Source organism: Labrus mixtus, chromosome 18 (genome assembly GCF_963584025.1).
Source record: "Labrus mixtus chromosome 18, fLabMix1.1, whole genome shotgun sequence".
Classification (NCBI taxonomy): domain Eukaryota; kingdom Metazoa; phylum Chordata; class Actinopteri; order Labriformes; family Labridae; genus Labrus; species Labrus mixtus.
The window spans coordinates 20062806-20088796 of NC_083629.1; the positions used below are offsets into that span (position 1 = coordinate 20062806).

Here is a 25991-nt window from a genome sequence, read left to right on the forward strand (position 1 = left end):
TCCCTCCATCCCCTGCTACCTTTATTTGCTGCCCTATTAACAACTGTTACTGCAGCTTTAATTACGCCCCTGTGATCTCCGAGAGTGGCGGGCACGTGTCATCTCCTTCCCAGGGGAGACTGGGTAATTACCAGCATCCATCCCAGGGCCGTTGCTCCTGTTCCTCGGTCGCCGTGGTGATAATCACAACGCCGCCACTAACATCTGTTCTGCGGTCTCGAAGTCCAAGCGGCCTAAGCCTGTCACACCATGCCTCCCCGTGTCAGGCTTGACCTCTGACCCCACCCATGGCTCCACAGGGCTAATTTGTTTACTCTCAGAGACAGAAAGGGACGGACCAAAATCCCGCCATATCTCAACACTTTGAGGTTTAAACATGGATATTCTGTTAATACACTGTTTTTTCAGAGCTGCATTTCTAGTCTTGCTCTCATTTCTTTGTACTTCCGGTTGATTATGATCAGGCTTTTTGGAGTTTATTGTTAAAATCATGCATTTCTGCAATTCACAATTCTACCCCAGACCTTCCAGTTTTCAGATTGGAATTTTTTAAAGAGAGTGAAAATGAAATAATCACCAATTACTAATGAACATAATGTTAATGAGGTACATTTAATTCTATGATGCCAAATAACATCTGGCAAAGAGACTGCCAATGAAAATGAGCCTTTCAGCCAATTCGATACATTTACATCTGTCTGAATGTTGATTAATGTACACTGTCCCTTTTCAAATAAAATTAAAAATGAATAAATAAAATGTTGAATTGCATCTGTAATGTAGAACATCGCAAGTCTGCATTTGGGTCCGCTCTCTTTGTGACACATGTGACAAGTTCAAGATGTACTAATTTAGTAACTTCTTATATCTTACATTAATGATTCATATTTCTATATAGAATTGATATACATCTATATTATGGCAAATATGCTAAATTGTATGGCCAAGAGGTTACCTCGCGCACAGCCTATATGTTCGGTTATATGCGCACGGTTGCAAGAACATACCATGAAAAATAAATGTGAGCAAACAACAAGCTTCGTCTGTACCTGAGCGAACCGGAGGAAGCTACAGGCGAAACAGGTTGTTTGCTCAAAATAAAATACAGTAAAGTTATTTTCAGTGTGCCACAGCGTTTAGAATTATTTTTCATGTTAAATTGTATCTAATTAAATTATAGTCATTTATTTATATATGTGCAGTTTTGTGGTTTTATGATACTGAACACTGTATATTTCATAACACTGTAAAGTCCCAAAAAGGGAAAATAGTTGAAAATTAGCTAAATAAATGAATAAATTGCATCATCCCTGTCAAACAAAATTAATTCAGTTGTATTCAAATATTGTATCAAATACTGTTTTTGTTTTTCATATAAAATCACAAAATTTCCCAGAATGTATTCATAGCAGATTACAGCTGAAGTCATCACTTGTTTCACATCGATCTTTTTATGGTTACTTTGGCAGCATGAAGACATCCCAACTAATTTATAACAACAATACAAGTCAAGAAGAAGAATATCTATCTGACCCTCGTGTCAGAACTGAGATTTTTTGTGTGGATTCTATCCTGCAAACTAAAGCACTACAACGTTTATGACTCAAACTGATGAGCATTTTCTGCAGGTAGCTGTCATGCCTTTCATTCGGTTCCAGCCTTTTGCCGTTGTAAAATGCTTAAGTCAGATTTGCCAGTCTTAAAGGTGGAGTATTCTCTATGCTGACCTTCTCATCTCTTTCTCGCAGGATGCATCAGAACTGTCAATAAGATAAATACAAATAATTAAACTGTTTCAGAGTTCTCGGTCAGTAAAAACACAATTTGAAATCAGCAAAAGCCTCGGAAAGTTACAGAATTAAATCTTACATTTTGGTAATGCTCTGTTGATTCTCTCTTTCAGGCTTTTGTAAGAGTCTGACAGATAGATCCCGGACTTAATAGCAAATCTATCTGATGGAACTATTTGCTCAAAGCAGAACTGAGATTTAACATCAGAGTAGGAGCTTGTCCACTTCCATACAAATCTCTTCAAAACTCTTCCTCTTCATGTGCAGAACTCTGCAGGCATTGGCCAAGTTTTCATGGGAAAAGAATGGCGCAGTTATAGAGCGGGAGTCAGAATTAGGGAGCAATCAGCATCCAAATCCTCAGAGACTATAAAGCCATTTCCCTCTTTCTCACTGATGAGACCCAGCAGCAAGTTTGGCCCAGCTTGCAAACTTTTCCCATAATGAGAGCACTTTAGATGTCTTTGACCACACTTAAGACACCAGGAAGAAAAAAAAAAGAGAGAGGCAGGATTAAGTGTGGGTACGGTGCATGAAGGGAGAGGTACTCTAAATAAAGATATATTGCATATTTGCAGCAGATGAGGTGGCAGAATATAAAGAAGCGTGGAGGCTTGAATAATGAAAAGCCGCCTGATCAAAGGGACAGGCAAAGCGGTGTATTTAAGCAGGTCAGAATCTTTAAAAGCTGTTTTATTTATGCGCTTTTTAAAAGAAAGTCATAGTCAATATTTGGCAGCTGTGACATTAACGAGCAACGTATTATAAGGGAGGGGGATTCATAAATATGCATAAAGATATTAGTGGGGTGTTAACAGTAAGCACCTGTCTACTTAACCGTGACAGGAACTCTGTGAGTGACTTTACAGAGACCCCCCCCCCCTCCACTCCCCCTCCTCACAGAGCCACATGTGTCCTTCTTTACTTAACGTCGCCTCTCCCTGCCAGTGACAGTGCAGCTGACAAGCAACGCTCGGAAAAAAAAGGGAACGTGTTTTCAGAGATGTCAACCAGCGGTGGTGAAAGCTCAAGGTTAGAGTTTCTTGTTGGCTGGCACATCCGCCTGCCTGCCTGCCTGCCTGTGTGCTCTTCCTTCACACTCTGTGAATATTGGCGATCCACATTGTGGAATTAATAATGCATTTTTCATATTTTTACCCCATCTCCCCCAAGTTTTCAGGAATAGTATAGCATCTGTCAAGTCGGCTTCTACACCCCGAACTGTCGAAAGTCAAAGGGGTTACAGTTTTTTTTTTTTATCCTTCTGTTTTGTCAACCAGAAGTGAGGCGCTGTCACGGTATTAACTTAGAAACGGAGCTCTTCTTTACACTTGGCATGTGCATAATTATGTTAGAAGTTCCATAAGAGGAGGTTAATCATCAGTCGGCTGTGGAATAGGATTTCTCCCAGTCAGGTATACTGTAGTGCAATATAACTGTTCATATTGTACATGAAGTTCCTGTGATAATACTTGCAAAAAAAGAAAAAAAAAACATTTTAAAAAGTGAACTCTGTGAAAAAAATGAGTCCTGACAGCTTATAATGAATTGTCAGTTTGTGTTGAGTTATACTTAATCGCAGCTGCATGCTTTGCACAAAAGCATCTTCTAAATGAAACTATATTATTGTAAATTGTGATAGTCGATTTTCCAATTTCATCGTATCTCTTTATGATAAAAGCATCAATCATTACTGTAATGCTTATCTTTGTGTTTACATTTATTCCATTCACATTAGAAGCAACATTTCTGCTGTGGAAAAAAAATGATTCGCTATCTAATTTCTCAAAGTCAGACAGATATGTCCTTTGTTGATGGAAGTTGGCAAATAGGAGTGAGAGTAAGAAAGAGGGAGAGTAAAAAGGAGAGGGGAGGAAAAAGTAACGGCCATCTGGGATGACTCAACACCCATGTCAGGGATTGCTGAGTGTACGGCATGCCTCAAACTGTCACTCGCCGTAGGATGCCAGGCTCAGACAGATGCAGGACAAAAGGTGCTGTTGTTTACCGCCATGTTCCCTCTCTCCTGCCCTCCCTTCATCCTCCATGTCCTCTGTCTGTTTGCCTCTACGGGTGGTTCGGACCCCCTTCCTGCTTCAGTCCAGCGTGGCTGATCTGATTGTGATGAGGGAGAAATAAAAAAAAAAAAAGGAGGACGGGCAGGTTTAGCGGTGGGTCAGAACCGAACAAGCTGTGCTGGGAGTCTCTCTCTCTCTCTCTCCTCCAAGCACCAGGTGGTGTGTTGCCTGCCCCCCCCACCTGCTCACCTGCAATGCCACTCTGCCTCTCCTGGACAATCACAACGCGACTTTACCATCCGACACGAGGCAAAGAGGGCAGCCGTGTGTGTGTGTAGGACATGGAGGTTGGCATATCTAAATTGCCACCTGCTCTTGTCACAGTTGACTCCTGCTCCCGCTTTGCCTTTAAAATAACTTTGAAGACTTTGAGGGTCCAGATGGTTATCTCCGGCCCAGGCAGATGCGGCAGATGGCTGTCCACCGACGAGACTGGTTCTTCTTGAGGTTTCTGCCTGTTTAAAAAGATGATTTTTCTTATCACTGTTGCAAAGTGTTTCCTCACTGGTGCATAAATGTAGGGTATCTGTGTCATTCCACAAATGCAAAAACTCCATGTCTCTTGATCTAATGACAAACTTTGGTTGTGATTTGGCGCCATAAAAGTAAAAATTGACTGATTACAAATGTAAATACAGACTTAGTACGTAAAAGTAAAGCCATATACTATTTCTGTTTTGTAGGATTTTCTCATGTTATTGTAGTGCTTTAATATTCCCACCGAGTCGCCTTCTGAAACTCCGAATCTCGACCGTGTGATTCATCAAAACACACATCCTCCTCCGCACTCAGTGCTCTTGTGCTTCTCTTCCTCTCTCCCATCCGCTCTGTTTGTTCTTTTCCGCCGTGTTTTGTGCTCTTAAAGACGGAGAGAGCGAAGGGGGCCCTCTTGGCGCCACGTGGGACCTCTGAGAGCCAACCTTCTCAGACTTCTGGCTAACCTTCATGTTCGATCAATACCTCTCCGCAGAGGCTCCATCTTTGGAGTTTGTTTGTTTCTTGTTCGCCTGCTTGCAATGCGACTTACATCATGGCTAAGATGATGAAATTGATCAAGCCTGATGCTTTTAACCTTAACGTGAACTAGAGCTTTTTGGACGAGGGAGGAGAGGCTGAAGACGAACAATAAATAAAAAACAATGCGATCATGGCTGCCATTCCCGTTTTTGTCTGAACAAATCTGCTTTTAACAGCGGCTATATTTTGCATTACCTGGAGTTTTAATAAACTATTTAATCAAGTGGCATGGTTTCCCCCTCACTAGAAGCTATTTTATACCAAATCCAAAATACCATTGGCCTGGAAGATGGATGGACTCTGGCTGTTCTGACAGAGGTCAATGATTTCCCTTCCCATGTCAGCAGAGAAGTAAACACCAGGACACAGACGGCTATTTCAGCTCCATTTCTGGACCCATGAGCTCTGCTGCTGAGCTCAAGATCCCTATCTCTGGAAAAAAAAAAAAGAAAGAGTGCCTGCCCTCTTCCCCCTTCCTTACCCCCCCTTTTTTTTTCCTCCCCTTCCCTCTTCCCCCCCCCCCCCCCCCCCCCCCCCCCCCCACCCCCGTCCTCTGTCCTCTTACCTTCATTACAGATTTTTTGTTTATGCTTGGGCGCAACTGTGGCTGCTCCTGATGGTTTGAGGTCAGGCGTGACTGGCCACGGGTTACTCTAAATAAATACACACGGACTAGCCAGGAAGGAGCGGGTAGGCTGCGTTTGCCGCCGAATCACCCTTGATTAATCAGCTGGCAGATTCAGGGTGACTTTTTGTGAACACTCCCCACCGCTCCTTTTGACCCCCACTTCTGCGTTTCCCGAAACTCATGGAAGGTGACAGAATCAAGGCGGCAAAGACGGGGCAATCCAAGCAGATGGAGCGTTGCTACACAGTGCGGCATCTTTAAACACACACATTTATACAAGGAAAGATGTGTGCACAATTCAGATTAAACACAGCACCTCACTGTACTTCCTGTGACCAACTGCTGCAGCTTCTGGTCTCTTACTGACGTGGCAGAAAGTTCCAGTTTTCAAAAACTGCAGTGGAGGCGACACACATCACCAGTTGTCACACACTTTGGAGCCAGATTAGTGAATCAAACCAGTATTATTCAGTCCCTCAAGGATTTTGCAGGCTTTTTGGGGGGGATTGCTGTGGCACAAAATGCTGGATGTTTGAACGATGCATTCCAAGTCGTCATTTTTTATGACATTTCTGGAGCTCACATTTTTATGTATTGCTGTATATATTTCACACCATCTACTTTCTGTATATATAAAATATATATTCTATCATTCTTTGCACTACTTGTTTTTTCACTGCACTATTGCCTCATTGCCTTATTGGGTTTTTGGATCTGAACTTACAGAACGCTGTAAACCTCAGTCAAATTCTTTGTACAATATATTTCCCAATAAAGCGGATTCTGATCCAAATTATGATTCTGGAAAACTGAAAAAGAAATCTACAGAAATGATGGTGATCACAGCGGTATTATCGATCTATCTATCTGTATGAGGTCAAACAGGATGACAACTTTGGTGATTGTTTCAAATGTGCTGAGGAGTTGCAGCGAGTATGCAAGGTTGTGCAGAATGCAACAAGGACTTCTCGTATTTGGTTTGCTGTGATTGTGACATCACAACTTCCTGTGGTGGGACGGATTACTGGTGTGTAAAGGCTGAATAGTCTGATCATTAAATAGCATTTCTAAAGCTCAAATTGGTGGATAATTCCTATGGTAGTTCTTTTTCAGCACAATAGCAGAAATGCAAACGCAGCACAGCGGAGGCCTCCAACTGATCTCTGATTGAAACACTAGTTAAAACAGAAGCTTTACACACAGCTGGTTGTATCGGTTGATTCCATCACGCTTTACAGCTATTTCCCACAGTCCTACTTCCCCCTCTGCCATCCCATTAAACAGTGCAATGATGCACCAACTTGGACCTACCCCCCCCCCCCCCCCCCCCCCCCCCCCCACAATACATTGGCTGCCATCATTAGGGGGTGGTGCTGTTCTCTCACCTGTCAGCTCCACTCAACCATGGATCAGTAGAAAGTCGGCTGGACCACGCAGACCCCTGTCACTAGCCATGACCCTTCTCTCTCTTTCCTGGCTTCATGTCGCTGCACCGTCACCGCTCTCTGTGCCCCCATCTGCATGCTCTGGCCTTCAGGCCCATGCAGCTGCCATCCCAGCATCCAGCCCCTCCCCGCCCCCCCGCCCCCCGCCCCATGCTCCTGCTGTGGTTCAACCTCCCAGCCCCGACTCTGGACCTAGCCCCCGGCCTCAGCCCCCGTGGCCACTGTGCCTCTGTTGCCCCCAGCATGGATGGACCTATCCTCGGGCAAGGTGTGGCCCCATGTGGCACGCCTGTCCGGAATACAGGTTATCATCTCTGATCGCTGCAATAGACTTTCTACTAGAATCTGCTGCCCTGAGGGGACAGAGGGATGGAGAAACAGAGAAAAGAAGAGAGGGCGTGAGCGTAGATTGAGCAAAAGAGGGAGTTGATGAGTGTCGGTAGAAGGAGAATAAAAAAGGGGAAAAAGGAAGGGATAGGGATGGAGTTTTTGCCTGGAGGCAGGGATGAGGCAATGAGTACCCCTCAAAAACAAGCTGGCAGTTGGAGACCACCACAGGCACTTCTACAGAGAGAGAACATGGGGGCTTTCAGGTGTGCATGTCAAACACTAAGCAGCATGCTTTCTGTTCGCTGGTTCAGTCTCCACAGCGACATACTTTAGCCACCCCATGGACATCCTCTGGAAAACTCAAAACAGACAGCATTTTGTGTTTCATGGCTCTTTGATTTTTAGAAACCCCCCCTTATTTACTTTTCTTTTGTTGAACCTTTTATTCCCCTGTATTTCAGTCTGTCTTTCTCTTTCTTTCTTTTCATAGTATGATATGTGTGTTTATCATTTCAAAATAAACACAAAGGAATCTATTTATCTGATGCACATCACTCTCGGCCCAACAGATTTTATATCTGTTGCTGGACACTGAGTGTAAAATCAAACCATATGCCACCAATTGCTGCAAATTACCCTGGATCCAGATTATCAGCGCTAAAAAACCTGTCCGAGTGTGAGGCACCATTAATTCTCCAGCCGTTTTTGTTTTGCAGTGAGATTGCCAAGTACTCAATGAGGGTTGGATTGTTATCGTGGTCACAGACATTGTAATCAGGCCTCAATAATCACACTTCCAGAAGCAGAATGAGCCTGGGGCCCACGCCAACAGGCCCTAATGCGGGGCGCTGTGGGCCGCTAGCCTGCAGACACACAGAGCTGGCAGATGGAGGCTGCCATTAAACACGGACAATCAGAGAACACAATCACTTAGCAATATGTTGTCCGCAGAAAGGAAGTCAGTATGAGATGCTCAGTCTTGCTGCAGATTCAGGAACAGGAATCTGTATGACCTATTGTAAGATAGAAAAGTTATACCTGGGTAAAAAGCAGGGGTAAGTCAAATCTTTCAACATTTCAGAGACACAAACGGCTGCCAGTCTCAGTCAAAACACAAGGATCATTCCATTCCAGCTATATGGGGGTGCTCAATCTCTAATTTAACATTCAGTAGATTTGCCTGTTTTCTCCAAACAATTCTTGACTCATAGCCTATTGTGTTATTTTTATCACCTTTTGTTTGCAATTCTGAAAAGCATTCATACTTTAAATCAATCTCCTTAGTGTGTGAATGAAGAAATTACCCTGAAGTATTGATAGAAGCAACATATCCATGTTTTGAGAATTTCATTGGCTACTAGAAATGTTAGTCATTGGCACAGTTTTGTGCAATTGGCTGTCAGAACAGAGGCAGGCAACCTGACTATATGGAGTCAACCTTATTGGCAATTAGTATTTATCAAATCAAAAACATTTATTGGAAATCTTCCAATTACTTCCTTTCTTTCTCTGTGTCTTCGTCCCACTGTGTATGCCTTGTTGTGTTTTTTTTTTCTCTTTTAGACTCAGAATCCCTGAGTGTTAAACCTTCTGTGTGTTACAGGACTTCTTATTCGTGGAGTTTAAGAACTTCTAATAATGTTTCTTGTTTCACTTCCTGAGTGGAGAGGTGCTCTTGGCAGTACTAGTGGATGAAGGGGTATTAATCTAAGACACACTGTACTGAGCAAGCACTGCCATCACTCCATATATATCACTATGACTCATCCATTACATCTGCTTATGTTAATGGAAGAAGCACCACGGTGAACAAACAAAGTGGACATGTCAGTCACAGCACAGGACCAGGTACCACACTGGATGTAATGAGGCCAACAGTTAAGTGACACCTGAGTGAACTTGACATTGTACGTGTTACAGAGACCTCGACTGGATCGCACCATCAGCACTTTCTAATCAGAGCTTTCAATTTCAAAAATAGCATCTCTGTAAACCATAAATCTTTCTTCTTCGGCTTTTGTGTTTCCCTTTCTCTAATTGTCCTGTGTCTCTGGATCGTAAATCTCCGAGAGAAGAGCCATTAGCAAAAAAGGCTGGTAGGGACTCTACCACATGGGACAATGCTGGTCCCTTTTACACAGAGAGGAAGTCCAGATACCGACTCAAGACACAAGTGCATGCAGTTGGAGCTTATTCACCAGGGTCCGATGACAGCATGTCTGGCTTGGCAGCCCTGCTTTTCATGTCAGCAACTAGCCAGCTGCTATTTGGGATTTTTGTGGTTGGAATGGTTTCCTTCCCAACTCTCAGAAGTATTGAATTTTTGCATAATACACTTCCTGTATGTCATTGTGTTTGGTGCTGTATTCTAACCGCTGCAAATAGTTTACAGTGTCATCTGTTTCCTGAGCTCATTCTCCTTGATGCAGTGTGTCTCAACTCAGTAACACATGACTGACTCGGTACATTGTCGACAAAAACAATGGCATCAAAAAACCCTCTGTAGAGGGATTGCTGTGCAAAACTTTAACCCAAAGTCTGGAGCAGGCTGTTCTTATGTAAGCATTACTGTGAGTCGTGTTACTTGTGTTTGGGGGCTTAACCCAGGGTGACTGGCCTGCTCTGGGAAAAAACGCACGGAAAAGACTTTGCACAATCAAATATCCTGTCTTAAGTGTTTTTTGGGGGGGTTTGTGTAAATAGGATCCAGTCAGTGCAGCAGTAGAATGATTTCCTGTTACAAGTGCGGCGGGTCGCTGATGAACATCAAGAGGGACACAGCAGGAAATGGCATCACGTAGCACAGACATGGAAGAAATGGTTGGACATTTTTTATTTTTTGCACCAGCCACATGTGATAAATATGCATTATTTCCATGTGGTGGTGATTATCTCTTCTGGGGTGCTTTTCAGCATGTGTCATACTCGCAAGAGGAAAAGACAATCTACTTTTAAGAACTGTCTTTCTCCAAATGTTCTAATGCCTTCAAACAGATCTAAGTCACTCTCTACTATCTCTGAAGTAGACAGTAATATTATCTTTAATATGGTAATCATAGCAGAAAAATCATCTTTAAGACTGTGGAACAAGAGTGGGGAATTTATGAGTAATCTATATAAGCGTACCTTATTATTTCTATGAATCATCTTAGAGCCAAGGAACGGAGGTGTAAATGACCTTAACCATTTCATTAGATTTAATTAAATTGAATTGACATTAAAAGTCATCATTTCTGCTCTTTTTTTTTTCCACAAGTGCAGATTAGATACAAGCCATGCTGGATCTCCTCAGTGTTAAACACATACTGCGTACAGTATTACAGAGTTAATGGGACAGATAATTGACAGTGAACCATAGGAGGTTAATAATAGATGCTAAATTGACTCCTATCAATTTGTTACACTGAACATCACTGTCTAAAGATCTCATTCATACAGGGAGCAGGCTTATTCCCAGCAATGAACATATTTCTTTTTTTTTTTATGATCAGCACTTTTGGGATACGGGAAGACAATTAAGTGCTGCATGTACTCGTGCAGCGCAAGACAGACATGCCAAGCCGATGAACAGATGAAAGTGAGAAACGGATATACAGAATCTGAAAGACTATAACTCATTTACTGATTTAAGAGAATAATAGATTTAAAGATTTCGACATGAGACTTTTTTTTATCTCCAACTTCATCAAAATCCACATGACATAATGAAGTGTAAAAACTTGTGATATTTAGGTCCATCCATGCTTGTGAAAACATGTCATATTTACAAACTTTAAAATGTTTCTTTTAGTCTTACATTAAATTCTATAATATGAACACTTTAGGTAAAGTAACAAAACATGCATATTTGCCATACATCTACGCAGACACAGTGCATAAAATATATGTATAAAGCTTGTAGTATACAGTATTTGTATATTACAGGCTCTAATCATGACAATTATTTTATTTTATTTAACTCTCATTTCACCAGGTAAAAACTTGTTAGGATTAAAAATAAGAGTGACCTTCAGAAATATTGTGTTGTCATGGTTGCAAAGGATTAATCCCTTATTCTTATAGTGGTACCTATATGTAGTGTTGTAGTCAAGACCACACTAACTGAGGCCAAGACATGCCCAAGACATTTAGGGATCGGGATCGAGACCTAGTCAAGACCAAGACCAAGGCAGGGTGAGACCACGACAAGACCAAAACCATAAATATCACAGAAAAATAATCATCTTGTGTGCAGGGGGCGTGTCACTCACTTATAAAAATGACATTATGAATGGATTGAAGTTATTCCTTCTTTTAGAAAAGGGCATTTCCTTCTAATCACAGTAATGACTTGTAAAAATAGACTATCAGTGGTGGTCTTGACCAAACTGGATTTAAAATCCAGAGTCCACCCAGTCTGAGACCGAGACAAGAACAACTAAAAATGCTATAGATTCCAAAACAAGAGCGAGACCTTCAAAAAGCGGTCTCGACACCAGTCTTGAGACCAAAGACGGATTTTAAAGTACTCCAACTCTACCTTTATGTGTTTAATCGTTTTGTCTGATTTTACATTTTCTACAAGACATCCAATGACTGTTACGCAGACAGAAAAACTTTTTTCCTTTTCTTTTTTTTTACTGTATACTACTGTCTTGTTGTTTTGCTGCACAAGCTACAATAATCTACTGTACACTTTCTCTGTACGCACACACTGGACAGAGCGACGTGTTCAAAGCCGGTTATGTATGAACAAATGTTTCCCACTGGAGTATGAATCTGTCTATCAACACTGAGGAAGTGAGAGTTTATTTTTTCCTGACGCCACTGGACAGAATACGGCAGTCCTAACTCCTGGGTGTGAATGGTGAATATGACAGGTCAGCTACTGTCCCAGGCCCCCTGTACGCCTGTCCCTGCTTTCTGGAAGACCTCCGCTGTTTATACACATCTCTTTCACCTCTTTCCTCTCAAACAATAGGCGTGCAGATCGAGAGGAAAACCTTGTCCTGTGAGAGCTCTGCGTACATCTCAGCCTGGTCGGACAGCTGACAGACATCATGAACATACACGGGCTGGATAAATGTGGATAAGCACATCTATATCTGTTAAAATCACATTTACGCACCTGTTTGAATATTAGGGAAAAGACGACAACACAAGAAGTTTTGATGACGTCTTTACAACTGATGCACTATCAAGTTGAACTAATAAAATACTCACCCCGTCCCTCGTTTTTAACCTCTTCAACTCGTGCTGATTTCATGCACCACGGGCTCATCGCCTCGTAATTTGAATGGATGCAAATAGTTTGCGCTGAAACACTGAGTTAGCAGCGCGCCATGCATCACTCGGAGGACTTAAACAGTTTGAGAGCAGACTGATAGATGAACCTCGCCGGAGATATGTGGCAGGATGGAGTAGAGAAGGTGTTAGAAGGTTGAGAATATTAATCATGGCAATTATTGAAAGTGTTTTCCGCTGACATCGCCGTGCCGAGCCATATATCAGCCAGGAGCAGCGTGCTTATGACTTAGTGACACGGGCTGAGCGGAGGACATTGAGCAGTAAAAATTAGCAAGTTAAACCGTGTGAAAAATGGAGCCATCAGAGAGCCATAAGCAGCCCACATTTGTTATTCCAAAGAACCCCGTTTTCAGGAAGTAAGCTTAGTGGTTGTTATTGTTTGTATTGTTTTTGTCTTTACTGTGAAATAGACTTACATCCATTGTGTTGGTCACGCTGTTATCTTAGTTGCTTAGGAAATAAGTAGGCTGCATGGAAGTAGGGACATCAGCTGAATGGTATTTCACTTCAACAGGAAAAGAAAGAATCTCAGATGTAAATTGATGATGTCAAAGACTCAAACGCACGTAATCTTAAAAGTGCCAGAGGAGGGTTTGTGCTCTCTGTCATGCAGCAGGAGGAAGTAGATACCGCGCTCTGGGATGAGTGCTGTGCAGGCCCGGAAGAGGTTTCCCCTATAGAAAGAAGAAGTAGGAGAGCCTTTACAATCCTCCATGGATTAAGCTTGGTACGTGCACCCTTTTCAAAAAGTTGGTATCGAGCGTTTCATCCATGGCCTACTAAAGGGAGCGTGTCACTCTTTAACCTGCCTCCATTCAGCGGTTCAAATTTAATGAAAGAAATGAAACGTCTTTCTCTGTGACACTTATTTATACAGTGCACCACTCTTTGGTCATGCTCTGTGTGAGCCCGTGCGTATCTCTTTTCCCTCCTCAGGTTAAAGATGTTGTAAACACGACGCAGCCTTTCCCTCTCTTCGGAAACTCCGGGGGACATCAGAGGGGTCTCTGGGTCTCTTACGTCTCTCTCCCGCTGCTCGCGGCTGCATCAGTTCCTCTGGGCAACCGCCCAACTGGCTATGGAGTCTGCTGCCCTGACCCTGAACCCTTGTATACGAGGGGTTAGCCAAGGGCCAGCACAGAGGCTGAGGGTGGGTGCGGTGGCGGAGGTCAGGATGGGGCTGATGGTTGGGGGGTGGTGGTGGTGGGGGGGGGGGGGGGGGGGGGGGGGGGGGGAGGGGGGCAGCTATTAAACACAACAGAGGAAGGCTCATCAGGATGTGTCTTTTATAGCCGGCTGGCACTTGAAGGCATCAAAACCCCACTCCCACAGATGAGAGGCAGGCAGTCCAGCCAGCAGATGAATCCTGTAAGGGTGGAAATGATGGGGTCAGGGTTTTTTTTTTTTTACAAGGTCAGGACGAGGTTAGTGGAGGGTCAGGGACGCAGTAATCTCTTCTTGCTGTCTGGGACACTGGAAGTGCTGTGTTAACTCCTTCACACCAATACCTTCACACATATCAAGACCGGAAAGATTGAAACATAAAGTTCTATTGTTTGGAATATTTTTCTTCCTGTCCACCACTCAAATGTGCCTGAAACTAACTTGAGCAAGTAGTTGGTTAGCATAGCTTCAGAATCAGAATCAGAAATTCTTTATTAATCCCAGAGGGAAATTCGATTGTTACAGTTGCTCCAAAATAGCATAAAGACTGGATACCGTGGGAAACAAATAGCCTAAATCCATCTGAGTGTCATGTTAATCTGCTTTAGACCACCTCTGAAGCTCACTTGATAACTAGCCATATTAGATTTATTTTAAAAAGTTATTTTATCTCTACAAAAGCTACAAAATAATGGCTATATACTGCACTATTTCTCAGCAAGCAGCTCCTTCCAGAAAGGAAGTTACTGATCCATTTTAAGAATTATAAACCATCACTGTAAGGCGGGATATTGTCATTGTTAAATTTCTGTTTTGTACTTTTTTCTCTCTTCTGAACCTCGCTAAAGTCTCGTGGGTGGTGCATGTTTGACGTTATTGCATTTGTTTCAGTTTCTGAGTTGTTTTTTTCTTCTTAAATTTAAAGTTAGTCACTGTTGATAAATTGATTTTGTATTTCCAGAAGTTTTTGAATTTGCATTGTTTCTTATTGTGCAGCCTTTTTGTCCAAATAGAAATCATTCGGGATGCCGACCTTAATCATTCCATATATGGCAATCCACTGCCTCAAATGTTTTCCATTTACAAACAATGTCAGAAAAGTGAACCCACAACATAAGCAATAACAAAAAAAACTTGTTTTATAAGGAAAAATGTTATTATTATTAATTTGCAGAAATAATTATTGTGAGAAGTCAAACCATCTTAGAAATATATACGGTGATATTTTTGCCGCAGTGTGAAACTTTTGCATCTCAATGACTCTCTTAAGAAAGAAATATTCCCAAATCATACATCTTGCTTCAGACAATTGTTGGTACTTATGTGTGAACACATGCATCACTATCATCATCATCATCCCCACCCTCCACATGACCCCGTCCCTCTCGCACCTCCTACCCCTCCACAACCCCTACAACCTCTCCTCCCTAACACCGTCTCGTTCCTTGTTTCATTTTCATTACAACCCTCCTGCGGGGACTTGAACTTGTTGCCCCACCTGAACTGGGGCGACAGCTCACTAAATCACTGCCTTTTAGTGGTGCTGCCCCCTTTTTTTTTATACACTTTAATCACCAGACTCTAGTAACCGGGAATATTGGGCCCAGTGTATGGAATTCGCCTCATAAAAAGAAAAAGGCAGAGGCCGCTGATGTGCTTCTCATGGCAGAATCGTTTCTAGAATTCATCTAGTTCTTGCTCAGCGGTGGTGGATGGGGTTGATGGAGGAGGAATTCAGAGGGAGGGGGGGCAGAGGCTGTCTCTTGCTGAAGACAATCAATTGCAAAGGAGCAACAGGTTTTAGGCCGTAAACTTAAGGTCATCTCCTATCCAGGCGACAGCCTCTCATCTGGCGTTGCCGCTGCTGAGGCTGGTGGGAGGCCTTGGATTTTGTTTGTTATTTATGGTTAGTCACAGGTTTAGAAATGGTTCTGAATGATCGGAGGCTATCTTTCACACAGGGCCTGTCACCGCTTAAAAATGGTTAACCCCCAGTGTACGAGCTGTTCCAGGAAAAATGAGGAAATACAAAGAAATGTTTTCAGTAATGTTCATGTAGAGGAACAGTTTTTACATTTTTAAACAAACTGATCTCTTTTTGAATAAGATAACTCCACAAATCCAGAATCCTTTCTCCTCGTCCTCCTCTGCTTGTCATCACCACACACAGCACCTGCCTTGATCAATCCCTTTCCTCAATGCTCATCCGCTCTATCCTCCTCCTCCTCCACCTCCTCCTCCTCCTCCTCTCTCTCTATTTCATCTCTAACCCAGCATTAATCCTTATCCTCCCTAAGGAAGCCCACTTCGTGCAGCGGCGAGGGTATTTAGATCCAGTGTTGACATTGGACAGCACGTTAGACAAATATCCCCGACTCAGAAACCACAAGACAAATGGCAGACCCCGAGCTTGCTGTGTTCTGGCAGTGAGTCAGCTGGTCTGGCTTAGCAGTAGCCGGTTATTCAGCGCAGGTGACGTCTTACTGCGAGAAGAAAAAAAATGGCTGCTAAGGAGGGGAGGTGCGGGAAAGAAAATTTTGGGGGGGGGGAGTGTAAAAAGGTGGATAGGTGAAAGGAAAAATAATATACTGTATTAAAAATCTGAATTTTGAAGGAGGCATGATTATGAGATATCAGAGAATTTGGTAAATGATCATGTTTGAAAGTCAAACAGAAGGGAACAAAATAAAACATTTGTCTCCGGAGAATACACAGTGGAGATTTTCTTTTGCAGAAAAAGCAACTCCCACAGACAACCAGGTGGTGGCTTTGATTGCGGGTGCACATTACATCATTTGGAGGTGGAAACAAACACACATAACCCACACACAGACAGCACTCACACGCAGACATGATCCGGTGTCTGTGACAAGCTATCTACACACGCTCAACACATTACCACACACATACACACAGCTGCACAGACAGCACTCACACACACACACACACACACACACACACACACACACACACACACATGCTCTCTGAAGATATGGGGCCCATTTTGACAACCGCCAAGTTGACTTGGCGTTGGTCAGACCGGAGTGATCCAAGAAAAGCAAAGCGGACCCACAAGAGGGCTGGGGCTTTTGTGTTTGTGGAGTGTCACACTTCATCACGAGGGAAAGCCATAACAGGCCCAGGAAGACCTTTGAAGCTGAGGGAGGGGTGTGTGGGAATCGCCTCTGCGGCTACCTCTGATGTCAACTCCAATATTCTGATCGCAGGCGATTTCCTGGATTAGGATTGTGTCTGTCTGCTGAGAGGGAAACTGCGAGAGGATTGTGTATCACACACGCTAATTTCAAGATCCCACCAGACAATTTACAGATTAAAAATAGTTTTCACCATTGTTCACCATATAATGATCTTTTAGTCAAGGCAGCTGAGCTGGAAATGTACCCTTAATGTTCATTGATGAGCGAAAATGGAAGAAAGGAAGAATATATTTGTTTTCTTTATCGATATCTCAGCATTATAAAGTGTCATGACATTGTGATTACATTACTTAGATATCTAATAATGTCTGATTTGTAAGTTGTTGATTTTTAGTAACTTATTCTTAGTATGTTTATGTGTTGTTTCATTTGCCTAAATGATTTAATGTTCAGCATTAGATGTGATATCTTAACTGTGATTGTAGCCGCTGTGACCAATGAACTGTATATAACATGGACGCACTCTCAGTGACATCACTTTAATGGCTTCTGAAGCGTCGTTTTGAAGCACATCAATGGTGGTCGCCACCTTGGAAAAGCTGTCTCAAACTAACTTTAGGTCAAACTAGCAACAGGTTTAGAGCTGGAACCTGAGGCGGGCCTTAACCCTCCTGACAAACAGCAACGACACCTCAGCTACATCTCCATTATGAATAATTCATACTATCAAAACGGATGTTACTTAAAAAATTTAAAAAAAAAACTCCTGTGCAGAGTGTGCAAATAAAGAAATGAGAAATTCAGACCAAATTTTGTTTTTGCAATCAGGCTGGAAATATGTTTATTTTTGTTGTAAAGTGGGACATATTTAAATGGGTGTGTATGTAACTATCAGGGCTTTTGCAGCCAGTCTCAAGTGGACACTTGAGGAACTGCAGTTTTTTATACTGTTGCATTGGTTCCTTTTTTCAACACCAGAGGTTGCTGCTTAGATGTGACTTTATAATTTCCTTTAACATGGATAAATAAAGTATCTAGCTATCTATCTATCTATACATAACATAATACATATCTTCCTCCGAGGATTTTATTCAAGAAATATACAAGATGATGGCTTCCACATAAAGACAGTTAAGTGTAAGGTTTTCATTCACCCTCATAGTGAATGAATGACTAGGCTGTATGTCCAATGGTTTGGATTTGTAAGAGAAGAGTGTCTCTGTAAACCATTAGACTACAGATTCTGTATGTGGAACCGTGTCATGGTCAGGTGAAATCAGTGCGTGCAGTTTGCTTTGGCTGCTTTATAATTATTGGAATGGTGATGTATTCTAATGGACCACATCCTCTTGGCTGGAGCTTCACAGGGCTCAAACGCTGAAGCTGTAATTTGATTCTAGGACGTTAGAAGACAGGCAAGACTATTTTTAATCAAGGAGAAATATTCAGGAAATGACATTTGTACTTAAGGGATGGTCGGCTGGTTTGTATGTTGGAAAGATTATTTTCCAGCGCTGTTGGGAAAGGAAAAAGAGAGGTTTTCTTTCACAATACAGCATTCAGAGTTTACAACTTTGGTCCAGGCCAATATATCTCAACAAATGTGTATTGATGCTTTGACATTTTTCTTTTTCTTTTTTATTCTTTGGAAGACTTTCATCGCCCCTAGAGGATGAATGATGAATGATCCCTGGACCTTTTCTCCAAAAGAACGGGTTTATATTTCTGTCTTGTACTGAAATGTTTTGACAACTGTTGGATCGATGGTGATAGAATTTGTTACCCATTTTCTTGTTGTTTTGTGATGTTTTGTCAAATCTATCCTTAACTAAATGCTTACAATTAAATACCTTCAAACTAAACACAGTCCAATTGTTCTCAGATGTTCTTTGTGGTTAATGCTAATAATAAGCGTGTTAGCATTGATTTTGTGAAGACATTTTAGCCTTGACTTCAAAGCCCAATGTGCCCTACAGCTTCACAGAGCTGATAGGTAAAGTAAGTCTTGTTTGATATATACAAGGAAAAATCTTCAAATTTTTCTGAACTTGTTTTAATTTTCGTTCTTTCTTTCCCCCCAAAGTGCTTCGTCATTACTTTCAGTTTTTTCTAATAGTCATTGCAGACCCCAACAGGCATTGTCGATTATGATATCATATCATGATTATAATTTTGAAATCTGTATTCCATTACCACCACATTTTTGTAATGTGAAAATAAATTGATGCCAAATCAATTCATGTTGAATGAGAATGCGATGTATAAAAAAAAAACAGATGGTGTGAATCAGCATCATGAAATGACTACATTTTTCTCGTCAGAGATATTTATTTTTTTGAAGACAAAACAATAGTGATCAACAAAATGATCCCCGGGCTTTTACAAAAGAGCAGCAGCTGATGAGGAAAAGCATTATTCATCCGTTTTAATGCTTTGTGTAGTTCAGCGGCTAAATTGAAGAAGAGGGTAAGAAGCCAGATTTTCATTGAGGGATTCGGAGAAGAAGAAAAAAAAAAACTCAATTACTGTTTGCAGATTGGGGCTGTTGTTAAGAACGGGGGCCATGATCAAACACAATTTGGATCAGACCACGACTTTATTTCACATTCTCTCACATTTCCAATCAAGGAGCGATTAGCCTCAGACATTAATGAGCCTACTAATCCATTTGGGCCCCTCGTGATAACGGTTAATTGTCTGTAAAAATGTGTACAGATCCCCGTTTGGGTTGTTTACTAACTGATTTGGATGTGGTTAGGCCCTAAAGAGGTATCATTATGTTGATAGTTCTTTGGAAAATGAGCCCCTGATGGAGGCAACTCCGCGGTGGAGGAGAGTTAAGAATACACAGGACTGCTTTCAGCCATTGCTCAATGAGTCCAAATTTATCACTATTTTACATCATTCATTTAACAGTTTCCATTAATCAGCCTTCATCGGACTTCATCTGTACGTTTCTATTTTGCTCACTAAGCTGAAGTCAAGGAAGTCAACTTTTTTTTAATGAACCTCTGACATTTGAATATGGACGTGATTCAGGTCCATCAAGGAAAGAACAGGAACTGGACCGCTAGATGTTCCAGGCTTCATTTGGCTCTACATCCTCCACTGTACGTCCTCTGCTTCATGTTTGTGGCTTAGTTAAAACATTCAAATTAAGCAAGACTCAAATCCAATTTACGTTCTGCACACAGTCAGAAAATGAATTATACATTGGCTTGAGCTGTAGCAGAAAGTTCTGCTTGACATCAGTTCCTCATGTTTACTTTAATGGGAGGAAATTGGGATTACTGTAACAAAGTTTACTTAATGTTCTCCAAAAACAGTCCCACTGAATGAAATATTCATTATTTTCTTCCTGTTTGGAGTTTCATAGCACGCCATCTGCCGTTATAATCAATATCCAGCATCTCTTTGATAAATAATCAAGTATTTTCAAACAGGAGGGCCATATGAGAAAGTGTCTGAGATTTTTGGACTATTTAAATATGAAATATGAATCTAAATAACCTCACGAAATAGTCAAAACATCTTTATGTCATCATAGCATTAATTATAAATACTAAAAAGCGATTCATCCAAATGTTATGTTATACAAAAAAAGAGGTTTTGATAAAACACTAACCACAAACTCCACAACCTCGTTCTTTATTGTTTGTAGCATTGGTATTGTCATCAAGTATCACCATTTTCACCCCCCCCCCAAAAAAAAATAGTTTTTAAAATGTTTTCATGTGTACTGGTCGCATATCTAATCAATAGAAAAAAATATATAATTATTTTAATAAAACATCTTGGTGTTTTAATTTGAACCCATCGGCAAACGTTCTGCAAATCCGACTTCTCTTTTTCTCCTCAGTAAGAAGTACCAGCTACATGTTCCACTGTATATTGTGAAGTGTATGTACTTGCTTTGTCATGTTGTTGCCGGGGCCACAAGTGTGTATGTGTGTTTATATTCTGGCCACTCAGCGTACAACCTTGGCTGGCCCGTTCTGACACTCAATTTATTGTCCTGTGATTTGAGGCCTTAGTTTCTCATTACAGCTAAAGTTTTTGTGTCCTTGTGCGACCAAAAATGAGTTTGTGTGTGCGTGTAAATCACCTGTCATATGCACATGCTCCTTTAAGAAAAGGCCAAGGGTGTCATTTGATGCCTGCTGCCTGGCTTTCATATTTATGCGTCTCATATTCACGTCCATTGGCTGTGTCTCAGTTGGGCTATCCATCAACACTTTTTATCCCCATCACACCAACAATACGGACATAAAACGCTCTTTTACGTCAGCAAAATGCTGCCACAAATAAAAACCTGAGCAACACACTGCTTTATTTGTTCGGGTAATAAAAGACATAAATTAAAACTGATAAGTGACTACATTTGCATTGGTCATATCCTGCGGGCCTGGGCTTTAATGGAAATGATGAAATGACTGAGTAAATGATGACCCACAAAATCTGAAAACAGAGGTGGGATATAATGAGTTTACAAAACTGGAGGACTATCTGACCAGGACAGTGTGTCCTGCTTGATCCAAGACAAGGCTTTATTATTGACTTATTAAAGGAAAGAGTATGATGTTTGGTTGTAAATCTACAAAAAATAGATAAACAAGTCAGTAAATGAGGAGGGAATGAAACAAACAATGAAAAAGAAATGGACACACAGTTTCTGGTGCAATGTGCAAAGAGAATTAATAACCATCTTTGGGACAAATGTTACTTTTAATTGGGACCCTTTTTTGTTGGGATCTTTCATTTGTGTACGAATAACAAAAGTAAATACTTATTATGGAATTTCCAAGCATTGCTGCGAGGGAGGCAATATTAAAAAAATGATCTAACCGATAAACCGATCTATACAAAACTGACAGGAATTTAATTTAAGAAATGTTTTAAATGGAACAAAACCCTTTACTAAGTTATAAAACCCCTTATATACTGTATCTTCTTTTGCTTTTTTACTTATGATTGAAAATACACCTTATGTTCTAATTTTTATGTGTGTTTGTACATTTTTCTATACATTTCTTTTACAGGAGTGGTCACTCTGGAAGTTATAACCATGGTCTGTAAACATGTGTGATTCCAAATAAAATAAAAAAAAAAGAAATGGACTAAAGGTGTACTGAATTTGAAAAGTAAAACATTTTGTTGATATTAAAAATCTAGTTTTAAAGTTATTAATGGCCTTTTGTTGAACTTGGTGCTTATTTAAAAAACACGTAAAATAACAGTGCAATAAATAGAGAGCAAAGGGATCCTGCAGTCCGTGCTGCCTGCACCACAACACAAATGTTGCTCATCTGCAGGTTGTAGATTTTGCCATAAATTCCAGATGAATAAAACAAAAAACAAACAAAAACAAAAAAGGGAACCTAGTTAAAAGGGATGGGATGAAGAGACGTCTCTCTCAATTTTGTACACTAAAACAAAATCAGTTGCCTTTAGCCTGCTTAGGGGTAGAAGGTGAGGAAAGCGCACAAAAGCAGCGCAATTATTCTGCTCTGGCACAACAACAGAGAGCGAAAGGAGCATCAAAGGCTTTCCTCTGAGCGAAATAGGGCTCCCTCAGAGGAAAAGTGCAACCTGTGTGTGAATACCAGTGCATGGACTCTTGGTCCTCTCCTGAGACACATCAGGCAAAGGATGTGAGTCAGTGCGAGTTTCAGAGTTTGAGTGCATATCCACTTGGGTTAAGTTTAAAGTACAGTGTGCAATGGCGATATTGTAAGAGGCAGTTTGCTTTAACTACGGTGAGTCTATCAGAGCCTAAGAAATTAAATATAAAATGCTTATCTTTTACATGCAAAACCTGACATTTTAAGTTTTGTCCAAATATACTACTACTTTAAATGTATCATATGCATTTAATGAATTATGCATTTTAAAATGTTGCTTACATATTTTTATATCTTATTCAAATTTATCAAGAGATAAAAGAAAGTACATTTGCAAAAAAGTGCCTGCTATGAGTACCAGTATATGATTTTTAAATAATTATTACATTTTAATGAAAACATTCTTCAATGCTATTCATTTTAAATTATAATGTTTCTATGCTTTTATAAAAAATGTGGAATTGGTTTGTGATTTTCATTTTGGTTTAGCAACCATAAATAGATTTTTATTACACTTGCCTTTCTAACATTGAAAACCTATTAAATAATGCACTTAATATTAGCCATACTTGTTCTTAAAATCGTTCAATTTAATTTGATTTAAAAAACAAAAGACAAAAATGCAATCGACCGATTTTCCATCAGGCATATTATAGGGCAACTTGGTTCATAGAGGGGTCCTTTAACAACCAGGAAGTCTAGTCCTCACATGTTGTTGTGTACATTCACCGGTTGCTCAGCACTGTTATCACACTTTGGGCCAGTGTAGTGTTTAAATTGATGTCATTAGACACTTAATCGAAAACTAAGAAGATGAAAGTGGTCGCGTTGATAAGGTAAAGGCTCTCACCTCCTTTAGCTGTCTCACTTCTCTTTATCTGAGGGGGTTTCTGATAGTATTTAACTGTGCACCCTTTACAGTCTGCTTGTAAATGATTCAGAAACAGCTTTAACTTGTTTCTCTCTCTCTCTCCGTGTGTTCCAGTGGGGGCAAAGACAGCTGCTACAACATGATGCAGTGTGTTTGTGCAGGACACCGGATTGTGGCTCTGGCCAACCTCCGTCCTGCAGACACAGGTGAGGAAGCTGCTGGGGTTTAGATGATGTACGGGGCTATCTTGGCAAAATGGGTCAGCCAGCTGCACTTCTGCAGATCGACAAACTAAGAACTGTAAAAAAAAGTGCTGCAGAACTTCTACAAATACCGTAGTATCTGTAATATAACAGAGGTTGGAGCTGCAGCACTAATCATTACCCCTGATTAATTAAGATTTAAGATTTACTTTTTATTGATCCTGCAAGGGGAAATTCTGTGTTTACACTCTGTAAGTCATGCAACACACAAACAGGATCCTATGGACATGCACTAATGGAGAGATGTCAGAGCTGGGCTGGTGGTGGAGAAGGGGTTTGGTGCCTTGCTCAAGGGCACCTCGGCAAGTGCTTAAGAAGCGCTCTGGCACCTCTCCAGCTACCAGACCAACTTCCATATTTGGCCCGCACCGGGACTTGAACCGGCGACCCTCCGGTTCCCAACCCAAGTCCCCACAGACTGAGTAGCTCATCGATATGAAAAGTAAATCAAATCATTGTTTTGGTAAATCTAAAAACAACACAGCGTGTGACTCAGGGGGTTTTTAACCTAATAATTGTAGAGATTTTTAATTTCAATTTGAATTCATTTTGTTTCCTACATTTTTTCACTGTTAAAATCTGGGGCGCTGGTGGCGCAGTGGTTAGTGCGCGCGTCCCACGTATGGAGGCTGTAGTCCCGGGCTCAAGTCCAACCTGTGGCTCCTTTCCCGCATGTCAATCCCCACTCACTCTCTCTCTCTCTCTCTCTCTCCCTGATTTCCATCTCTGTCCACTGTCCTGTCTCTCCAATAAAGGCACAAAAAGCCCCAAAAAATAAATCTTCACTGCAGAAAAACACATCTCAGGTTAGGGGTTAGCAATTGGCCCCAGGTAAATATTCTGATAATACATGGAAAGAAATAGTTATACATACAGGCAAGGTAATTCATCTCTTTTGATTTATGCCCCTTTTCCTCTTCAGTGATTGGAATCAAGTGAAACAACAAAGGTAAAATGTTCCACCTGGACAATGGGACACTATATTACATCATACAGACTACCTATCCAAATGTGTTGGATATAAACTCATACAGGTGAAGATTTCACACTGAGCATATATATAACTCCACACATGCTGTGTAAAATGAATTCTAATATGTAATATGTCAGATTTGTGCTGCCATGGTTGTAGAAAAAGAGGAAACTTTATACACTTAATATTAAATGAAGCTGTACCCCAAAAAAAAGCCTGAAGTGTGTTTGTGTGGAGTTAGAATGAATGGTGTTAAATGTTAACATTCCTCTCCTTGAACAAAACTGTCTGTATGAATTGTGAAGTACGGAAATCAAATTGTTTTTTTTGTGTCCCATTAAAAAACAAAGTGAATGTCAGTTTTATAATATTGTTTATTAGACTTATTAACCCCCACCCCCCTTCCACAGATGAGTTGGACAGCTACATGTACCAGACAGTGGGCCACCAGGCCATAGAGCTGTATGCTGAAGCCATGGATCTGCCGCTTTACAGACGCACCATCCAGGGTTCTAGCCTGGACACCGGCAGAAACTATAATCAGACCGAGGGGGACGAAGTGGAGGACCTGTATGAGCTGTTAAAGCTGGTCAAGGTAAGCCCCTCTCTCACCACCAGAAAATCAGAGATCACAGATTTGATGAGCATCAGTGTGCAGCGCTGAAAGTGCCTTAAGTGTTTGTTTGAACCCTGGTCCTGTCATCCAAAGGTTCTCATGCACACACATAAATTATACTAATTTATTTATTTTCATTAGAAACGATACTTTGACAACTTTATTTACCGATTAATCAAACAGACGGAGAATACTTTATTGCTGTTTGATCTTTTACAAAATCAAAAAAAGAATGCTGCCAAAAAATGGAACAGTAAAGGTTACATATTTTTCTCCTTTTCAACCATTTTTAATAAGTCCCCAAAAACATGTCTGTGAAGTTTCTTATTATAAATCCACTCTGATCCTATATTTTATCATGTCTATAAACCCCTCTATTTCAGCCCTGCTCAGAACAGGCTGTTTCTGTGTCTGTACCTTTAAATGTAAATGAGCTGTGTCTGACCACGCCCCTGGAGGGGCTTGAGTGGCTTGCGCCTTCTCGCTCCATGCCCTATTGTTTACAGTGAATAGACAGACTCAGAGGGCAGAACAAACACCAAACTGTGGGATTGTTTTGTCACCCACCTGGGGGAGGAGTTACTGCCCTTTGTGATGTCATGAAGGGAAAATATCCAAACGGCCTGTTTGAGCACACATTTTCTGAAAAGTGGAGCAGGGAAAAGAGGGAGAGGATGGACTTTTCTCCTAATTGGGGGGTGGGGGGGGTTGTAGTGTTATAAAAACATGGTAAAGTGTATTCAATAAATAT

At 41.1% G+C, this 25991-nt stretch overlaps 1 protein-coding gene across 3 annotated transcripts in view; it reads left to right on the forward strand.

The window, feature by feature from the left end:
• The first annotated feature begins 23216 nt into the window (after window positions 1–23216).
• Window positions 23217–25991, forward strand: part of dph6 (diphthamine biosynthesis 6) — a 63653-nt gene continuing 60878 nt past the window's right edge. For all 3 annotated transcript variants that reach the window (XM_061062892.1, XM_061062894.1, XM_061062893.1), the window contains exons 1-3: window positions 23217–23353; window positions 23503–23594; window positions 25035–25219. In XM_061062892.1, the coding sequence (XP_060918875.1) occupies window positions 23331–23353; window positions 23503–23594; window positions 25035–25219 (300 nt within the window). In that variant the 5' untranslated portion in view covers window positions 23217–23330. The remainder of the gene's footprint in view (window positions 23354–23502; window positions 23595–25034; window positions 25220–25991) is intronic.